The sequence below is a fragment of the Pseudorasbora parva genome, chromosome 20 (genome assembly GCF_024679245.1).
Source record: "Pseudorasbora parva isolate DD20220531a chromosome 20, ASM2467924v1, whole genome shotgun sequence".
NCBI lineage: Eukaryota > Metazoa > Chordata > Actinopteri > Cypriniformes > Gobionidae > Pseudorasbora > Pseudorasbora parva.
This window is the reverse complement of record NC_090191.1, coordinates 20,205,997-20,215,290: the sequence shown is the minus strand read 5'-3', so window position 1 is coordinate 20,215,290 and position 9,294 is coordinate 20,205,997. Positions and strand designations below refer to the sequence as shown.

Genomic DNA, 9,294 nt, shown 5'->3' with positions numbered 1-9,294 from the left:
CTGCAAGTGTCGTCTAGCAACTCTCAATACCCTTCTGAGCTGAAAACGGCAAACTCTTGCCGGGCCAATCACATAGTGTATAGAGTCGGTGGGCGGGGCCATAATGACGATGGCCGAGGTATGTTTGCTTGCTTCTAGTAAACACAAAAACTGGCGAACGGCAGTCTTTCGAATCAGCTTTGACCGCGACTCTGGAAGACTTGGTGTTAAGCTTTTCTCTGAGAAAGGAACAAAGAACGGCACTGAATTCATTCTTAAAAAGGGAAGATGTGTTCGGAGTTTTGCCGACGGTGAATGTTTAATCTGTCAATTAGCTCTGCTTCACCTTCGTTGCTCTGGTTGGTTTGTAGCGCTATCCTATCACGTGCAGAGGGAGTTTGAAAGACAACCGTTTATCCCAAACATTTTGATGTGGGTCAGGCTAGAGAATGATGTGATTTCAAGCAAATTGAGACAAGGGCCTACCAACCAGCGCAATCTAGAGTTTCATGACAGAACTCGATTCATTTTAACCTGCAAAATAACAGCAGTTTTACTTATAAAATGTGAAAAGTTGTCCGATTTTCTTGCTTTCACTGAAGCACTTCAAGATGCTCTTTGGAACATTTAATCTTTTCTTTTTTTATTGTGTTCTTTTACTGTTCATTCAGCAGCTACTGTATGAACAGTAAAATAACACAATAAAAAAAAAAGATTAAATGTTCCAAAGAGCACAAATTGTGGACACATTTAAACACATTATAAAACTATCCTTTATAATGTATTTAAATGTGTCCTCAGTTTGTGTTAACAACCAGTCTTTAATGGTAAAAATTAACCCACTCATTCCTCATAAATCATGAACATTCTCTTCAAAATGAGCAGTTGTTCCAGATTCCAGAATTTAGAGTAAGGGGAAGCCCGCCCATGACTGGTGACTGTCTGCCCTACTGGCATAGATACCACACTGAGTGAACCGCAGCAGTCTGACATTTCTGTTTACTCAGCTGGAGATAGAAAACATTGCAAACGTTTTGTTGAATGTGTCTATTGGATGTAATGACAAATGCCGGGAATTGGGTCTCCATCAACTCCCGAGCCACTGAGGACAGCATGGTTAAATTTAATTAATGAGGGATATGTGCTGAATTGAAGGCGTCAAAGTTTTATATATTGGCACAAATCATTTTATGCCACACTTCAACGCTAGTCTCAACCTAAGACGTCATGCCAACAGACCGTTGGCTGAACGTTTGGTGCATACGGAACATAAAATTGGAAACACTTCAGGAATTTTGAAATCATCATATGATTGGTTAAAATCTACAGGATTTCCAGGAGACGTGTGTCGCATTCTTAAATGGTCCACCTGGAAACAAAGCTATTGTAATGCCAAAAACCCTTGTGGAAGAAGAAAGCCAAGTCACAACACTGTAAAATTCATTCTAACTTACACTTTTTACTTAATGACTTAATTGTAAGTCTTAATAAATGTTTCACTTATTTCCTCGACTTCTGCAGTTATTTCTCTCTAGTTGCATTCACTCATTTCCCAAAGTCATTTTGAATGTTGAATTGCCAATAGAACTGAACAATTTGAGAGAACTCAAATACATTTACATATTGACTGTGCCTCAGAATGCAATCAACTCTATCTTTGTCTGTAAAGGTGTAAACCAAATGGCCCATATAGATGTATGACTGATAGAAACTGTTGGGTGTGAATGACAAAGAAACAGCATTGCTCAGAGTAGATTCATCTTTAGTTGGAGGTTTGTAGCCCTTTTGTCTTCATATTTAAAATTCTGTCTCACAGACAGAACTTTAAGTTAAGATAATGTTGAAGAACTGTGCTACACTACCTTCAATAAATTCTTCTCCCCACAAGAACTCTGGTCAAGCTTAATTATTTCATGTGTTAGATAAATCTAATACATTGGCAAACCCCCAACAATTGCTCAGCCAAATATAGAGAAAACAGAGAAAAATCTTGTGAAACTTCTAATTAGGTTGATATAATCCTTTTGTACTGTATGTGTGACAATATCTTGCAACTGAAATTACTTGAGAAACACACAAACTTCATCTTTCAGTATGCAAAACTTAACAATGGTAACAACAATTGTAGCCATACTAAGTCAAGAGTAAATCTCAAGTAAATTATCAAGTACTCCCTACAGTTCTTTTTTAGTTACTATAACTCTTGTGTAAGTGAACTACTAAGCTAACATATCCCTTGTTTACTTTATGTAGCTTTTTAAGCCAATCGGTTCGCATGCTTTTTTTAAGTATGTCTTACTAATTACATTTTACAGTGAATGAGTGCTTATCAGGATCAACTAAACGCAGGATTTTCAAAAGTATGTGGAGTTTGGGGTTCCATTGTTGCAATAAACTTGCTCAATGTTCATGAATGAATATTTTATCAGATCCCAGATCTGTTATTGTAGGGACAAGCGAATTGCGATTGGTTGCGTTACATGTCAGTCAAACTGTGGGCTGTAGTGGAGTCCAGAACTTCTGCCATCAGTCTGAAGGTATGGCTATCATACCTGATTTGTTTCTGAAAGACTTTTAGATTAACTGACGGTACATGCTAGTCGCCGAGTTGAATCAACTTAACTGAACAACAACTACATAAATGCATCCACTAACCATTTAGAAATGCCCAGTTACTGTACATTCTAAAAACTGTAACTTCTTACTGAGTCTCTTTGTCATTGTACAGCACCGCTACTGACAATTTCTGACATGATATTGCATGATATGACATGATATTGGTTTTGTTGTTGCAGGATGAGCTGTAATTAAAGGCTCTGTCCTCTTCTGAAAATGGGGGCCGGGAGCAAAAGCAAATTTGCATTTAAAGAGACGCACACAAAAATAGCCTGTTTTTGATCAAACCCAAATAGGGGCACATTTAAAGAGCTATAATAACTGATCTGTAGGGATCTTGAGTTGAAACATCACATATGCATTCTAGGGACACCAGAGACGTATAGTATAGTATATAATACTAGAGAAGTATATCTTATGAACAGGGCATAATATAATTTAAAAAAATTGAAGCCATACCAAATACTAGAACTTACTAAAATTCTTTTAACAAAACTTTTCAACTTTTATCATATTTCATTCAAATATGTATACTGATAATATAATGAATTATAGTAGTATAGCTCCCACTATATTTAAGATTTTATAACAGGGCAATGTAAAAGCAAACACCCTTGAAATATCACAAGTTTCATATTTATTATCTCATTAATGATTTAATGAGGAAATAAAAGTGGATTACAAAAGCCTCTGAGGCATTGAACCCTGATACCAGGTTACAATCACAGGTTTGATTTGGTCATGAAATCACATTCAAAGTACAGATACATATAGGCATGCCGTTATTCACATGTGACATGGTCAGAAAGCAAAATGATAATTGAAAACAATGTGTATTAAAATATATAGCACATAATTGTAGTAGGTTTATGGCAAAATAAGATAAAAATACACCAGGATTATTTAGACAAGAAAATCATTGATTTTGGCACAGATTGCCACACAGATCTTTGACTAGCAATGAGGTTGAAGTTGATTCCCTTAAGCATTTCAACCCATAACAAAAATAAATGACAGATGTATGTTTAGTTGGTTTGTAACAAAATCATCCCACACATCAGCAGCTAATTATTAATTATCCATAAAAACACACAGACCAAAATTAATCAAATGTAGCATTAACTAAGATTTTCATTCATTTGTATGTCAAGTAAACTTAACCTTCGGCCTTGCACTCACAGCCTGTGACATGTCTGTATGTGAAGTGGGTCAGAGAACTTTTTCTACACGTCAGTGTTATATCTCTCATCTCGTAACCTTTCTCCTTACAGCACTGGTGACTCTGTTCAAGCTGCAGCGTCCCGTTAATATGAACCCACCTGCAAGAAAACACAACAAATAAGGATATGAACTCCAGTACCACATGTAACGGGTCCTTCTCGACCCGCTCTGAGCAGGATTCGAGCATGGGAGTCTCTAGCATGGGAGGTGGCCAGGGGAGTGAGATTTAATTACATGGCTTTTACAACACTCAACCCCCTAAACATCCGGGTCACGGCACCAAATGTAACCTGCCATTCTTGAATGTCTTTCAAACCGGCATGGGAGGCGGGCCTGCTAACAAGGACACTAAACGCAGCCTCGAAGCCAGGGGAGTGAGGTTTACTCACGCAGCTCTTACTAGCTCGCCTCTGTTACACATGCATATCTAACCCCTCCGGTTCTACTTGTACTGCTCTGGGCTGATATGCTAATGACCACAGCCTCTGGTGTCAGTCACTCTCAGTGTTTCTAGCTAGTTCTTATTAGCTGGCCTCCAAAACACACACAAATGTTAATTTGGCTTATGGCATGATACAGTAACAGAGCTAAAGGTTTGTACAATCAGAGATAAGGCACCACATTTTGTTGTTAAAGTCCCTGTCATTTATCCTTCTGGGATAAAGAACGAAATTCCTTAGACGCCTGTTTGAAATGACTGAAATCTGATTACAAAATTGCAGTGTAGGTACTGTATAAATATAACATTTGAACATATAAATAAAACTCAAAACACTTGACAATATCATAGTTATACACTTTGGGAAAATTTCCTTATAGTCCCATTGGCCCCTGTTATTTTTATTAGTAGTAGTTTTTTTTTTTTTTTTACCCTAATGTTAAACTTGTTTTTTTATGTTTTCTTGTCAACAGCTCTTTATATTTTGCCATTTCCCATAATTTAAGCACATTGTTTTGCGCTATAATTTTGTGCATACAGTTACCTAAAGGATTAATATGAGACTTATATTTACACAATCATTAATTTGAAAAAAAGAAAAAATAATAATATATAAAATAAAATAAAAATTATATATATATATATATATATATATATATATATATATATATATATATATATATATATATATATATATATATATATATATATATATATATATATTATACACACAAATGTTCTGACAATACCATCTAGTGGCCAAAGAGCTTTTTGTCAAGGAAACAATTAATGTTTGACAGATGTGTGCTAATTTATTTTAGCTGCATAAGATCTGTGCCTTTAGCACATAATACTACAACAGACCTCCACATGAACATTCAGCGAACAATGTATTTTTAACAAAACAGGCCTTGGAATCAGGTGTTATACTTGCCTGTTGTGTGTCTCACACTGTCCATCACAAATAGGCAGCTCGACTTCCTGTGTGCAGTCAGCCATTGTGAGGTTCATTCTTGTCACTCTGGCAGTACATGTAACATTACCTGTGAAACACAGAACAAAATAACAGTCAGCAAAGGCCTAAGTAGCATAAAACAGTAATCCTTTGATTGAATGTTCAGAAGCACAGTAAAGTCACAACAAATGGCAAACCAGCCGGATCTCATGAAAAATGCGTATAAGTAGTACGAGTGTGCAATGTCGTGGAATGTATACGCCAAAACTCATTTTGGTGTGCATATAATACGCTGTTTTTCGTGTGTATATGATAATTAATTCCAGCAAGTTCACATTAAACTGATCAAAAGTTATAGTAAAGACTTGTCTTTTTGATTAGTTTTGTTTCATTCGCTTGAAATGCTGGAGCTGATATATTGGATTCAAGACTTACACTTGTTTTCTTTTTCTTTCTTTTTTTTTCATTGTAGAAAATTAACGTGAAAAATTATTTCTGGAACCAACAGTGTGGTCACATAATTGAGCTGTTGTCTTGTCTTGATGCTGACATATTGTCTTGCAGTTAACATATGGAGGTGATATAAGGGAAGAACTAGACCCATACAGCTGTATTTGTGTAAACCTACATGAATAGCAGCAATGATGTTCATCCCACACTCGTAAACCCTGGGCACACAAAAACATAATAATGCAGCAGCTTTATAGAAGATTCAACCATAAAACATGCACATGAACTTGATCTTGTTTTGTAATACTGATGTGATTTGGATCATTCTCACCTCGGCACAAGTTTGCAGTGGACACACGGTTTTCTCAACCACAGTTCCTGTCTGACTACAGCTGAAAGACTCACATGGATGTGAGGGGTCTGTCCACCGATCACCCACCTGAAGGCACCAGAGAGAGGGAGTTACATACATTGTTTAATGTATTTTGTGCTAAATTTAGTTACAGCAAGGTCTTTAAGGGGCCTCTAAAACTATAGAAAACGGACAAGACACCCATTGTGAGTAAATATGTGAACTATTTCCTTTACCTTGTAAGTCCTTCCATTGTACTCGCAATTCTTCTCAACTGTAAAAGCAAAGAAAACATACTCTAAATCTATTTTTGCAACAATGGACCTGTAGATATCGATATAATTAACATATAGTTATTCCTTGCGCCAGTGACACTCTACACTAAGTAGTGCTGTTGAAAGATTACCACAGATCTGATTGTCACAGCAGTCAGAAACCATCATGGAGAAGGCGCTGCAGACTGGAGCTGGTCCGGGAGGTTTAGGTCTGCACTCTTCTGTTCTAGTCTGGTTATTACATGTGCATATGTGACAGTTTGATTCCCACACTGCCCCCACCTAACAGACAGACAGACAGACAAATGATTACAATATGCAGTATTCACAATAAATATCTAATAATTCTTTAAAGGAAGTTTGTGGTTGCATTAATAAATGATCTCTTACCGGCATGGGCTGACCCAATGGCCCTTTACACTCTGGAAAATAAATATGTGTGAAAATCATGTATAGATTACCCATTCTAGAGAATATCTGCATAACGCATTGATTATTTAGGAAAATTGGTAAAGTATTTTTGCTAAGTCAGTTCCCTTTCAGTAAGTAGACTCCGAGTTACATCAGTACTGACGAAATGGGGGTTTTGTCTATGACAGGCCTAGGCGCTGAAGTGGAACCTTTTCGTCACCTGGTGCTCTTCCATGGAAGACTCCAGGAAATGCCCGTTCGGGTCTGTGCTCTACTTCCTCCATGTACGATGGCTGTCTCCTCTTCCCTGAAGGTTTAGGTGGCCGCTATCGGCTCGCCACGACCAGGTGGACTCTAGAATGTTCAGCAGGTCTTTATGCCCTCTTGTGACCTCACAGTGGTGTTATCTATCCTGCTGAGTGCTCCCTTTGAGTCATTACAGTCTTTTTGAGTTCCAAGGTCCTTTCGATGCAAGTGACGCTTTTGATTTCCTGGGTCCTATCAAGGAGGTATGAGAACTGTAGGCATTATCGGTGACGAAGCGTGCCCGGAATTCGAGCTGGCTATTCTCACATGTTAACCTGAGACCCCAGTTTGGATGTGTGCCCAAGGTTCCAGCCTGTCCTGGGGCTGAAACTTCAAGCGCTGCCTTGGAGGACGCAGACCCAGCCTTTGCACTGTGCTGTCCAGTACGCGACCTTGCGCTTACGTAGACCGATCGCAGTGTTCAGGACCCATTCTTGTCTGTTACGGAGAGCAGCAGAAAGGGAATGCTCCCCCAAGCTGAGCTTGTCTCGCCATTGAATTTATAGTGAACTTATAGACCCCCTAGGGGTCTCGGCACACTCCACTGAGTTCTGCCTCCTTTTGGGCTTAGCACATGGTGCCTTGCTAACAGAATTAGAGCTGCAAGCTTGGGCGACACTAAAGGGGCGACACCCAACACATTTGCTAGTTTAAGCTATAATCTCTAAGTGGACATGCTCAGGTTACTGGATGGACTACGGACTGGATGCGTGTGATTATTTACTCAGGTGAGTTCTCCCTCCGGGCAGGCATTGTGTTGCATTACTCTACGAGGGATTTGCTTCCGAGTGTACCTTGGTAAGCTGAGCCCAGCCCCTCGTTCGTGCCAGGTTTTACGGCAGGGAGCTTGTTTGACAGCCGTTGTGGTGTGATTATTTTGGGACCCCCATTTTGTCAGTACTGACGTAAACTCAGAGTGTACTGACTGAAATGGAACGTCTTGGTTACGTATGTAACCCTCGTTCCCTGAAGGAAGGGAACGGGGGTGTTACATCCCCCTGGCACAACTGCTGTACTGCTGGTACCGCCGGGGCTCTCAGCATCGGCTCCTCAGCAGGTAACATAATGCGAGATTGTAATGCAACGGCGTCTATACTGACGGGCTGGCGCGGAGTTGCATTATGCAGATTCCGTAGACCCATGGCATTTTCATGCCATTGGCTCGTTTTGTAGAGATCGAAGGAAATTGGCTTCTAGGCAAAACCCCCATTTCGTACTGACATAATGTCTCAGTTCCCTTCCTTCAGGGAAAGAGGGTTACATACGTAACCGATACGTTTTTCTGACAAACAAAAAGCTCAATAGTTCAACTTGAGAGAATTTCCACATTAGTTCATCAACAGCTTTTCATTTAATAGTTGTTAATTGTACCAAAATAATAATTCTGGTTTAGGAATGTCATGGACACTTTAATATAGCAGTAATATTTAGTTGGAATAATTATTGTTGAAAAATACAATTATAATTAAATAAAATAATTAAATAAATCAATCATAAATAATAAATGAAATATTGAAATGTGTATTTATTGTGTAGAAATTGTAAAAATGTATTATTATTAATTGTTATTATTATCAATTATAATAAATTGTCCTAGTATAAATAAATAAATAAATAAATAAATAAATAAATAAATAAATAAATAAATAAATAAATAAATAAATAAATAAATAAATAAATAAATAAATAAATAAATAAATAAATAAATAAATAGTCTCTGTGGCTTCCTCCGATCGCCACCAGAGGGCCCTCCCACCCAAGTACTAATTCGCACTCTGGACTTCTTTACCCATAATCCTTTGCCCTGATAATCAGCCAGCATTGTTTACATCTGTGTGTCATCAGACTCATCACCTCAGTCTATATAAACCATGCTCAATCTGCCATTCACGGCAAAGTCTTGTTAAGTGTAACACTACAATTCTGGGCATTCGCCCATGATTCGTGTCTCTTGGTTTTGGATCACCTTCCTGTTTCTGGACTGCCTGCATGTATTTTGACCTTGCCTGTACTCTGGACTTCTATTGTGGACTATTATCTTTATAAAATTGCATTTAGATCTCCAATCTGTTGACTCATCATCACACTATGTTATATATGTTTTAGCTTTAGATAATTCAGTTTTAGGATACTAAAAAAAAAAGTAAACAGAAAAGTGTAAAAAAAAATGTGCTTCCGCTAAAGCACACAAGCATTTTTAAATCATGCATAATATGTCAATAATATTTAGTTGATTTTTGAACTATTATTTTTGATGAATTAAATATTACTGAAATGAAATTAATAATTA

The 9,294-nt window shown here is 37.8% G+C and overlaps 1 protein-coding gene across 2 annotated transcripts in view; it reads right to left on the bottom strand.

Annotated features, from left to right (window-relative positions):
* Positions 1-3,215: 3,215 nt before the first annotated feature.
* The window catches only part of LOC137049759 (mucin-2-like), a 46,512-nt gene continuing 40,433 nt past the window's right edge, over positions 3,216-9,294 (bottom strand). For both annotated transcript variants that reach the window (XM_067428401.1, XM_067428400.1), the window contains exons 37-43: positions 6,678-6,709; positions 6,419-6,569; positions 6,249-6,286; positions 5,992-6,099; positions 5,839-5,878; positions 5,190-5,298; positions 3,216-3,914 (exon numbers count right to left, since the gene is read on the bottom strand). In XM_067428401.1, coding sequence (XP_067284502.1) covers positions 3,752-3,914; positions 5,190-5,298; positions 5,839-5,878; positions 5,992-6,099; positions 6,249-6,286; positions 6,419-6,569; positions 6,678-6,709 — 641 coding nt within the window. In that variant the 3' untranslated portion in view covers positions 3,216-3,751. The remainder of the gene's footprint in view (positions 3,915-5,189; positions 5,299-5,838; positions 5,879-5,991; positions 6,100-6,248; positions 6,287-6,418; positions 6,570-6,677; positions 6,710-9,294) is intronic.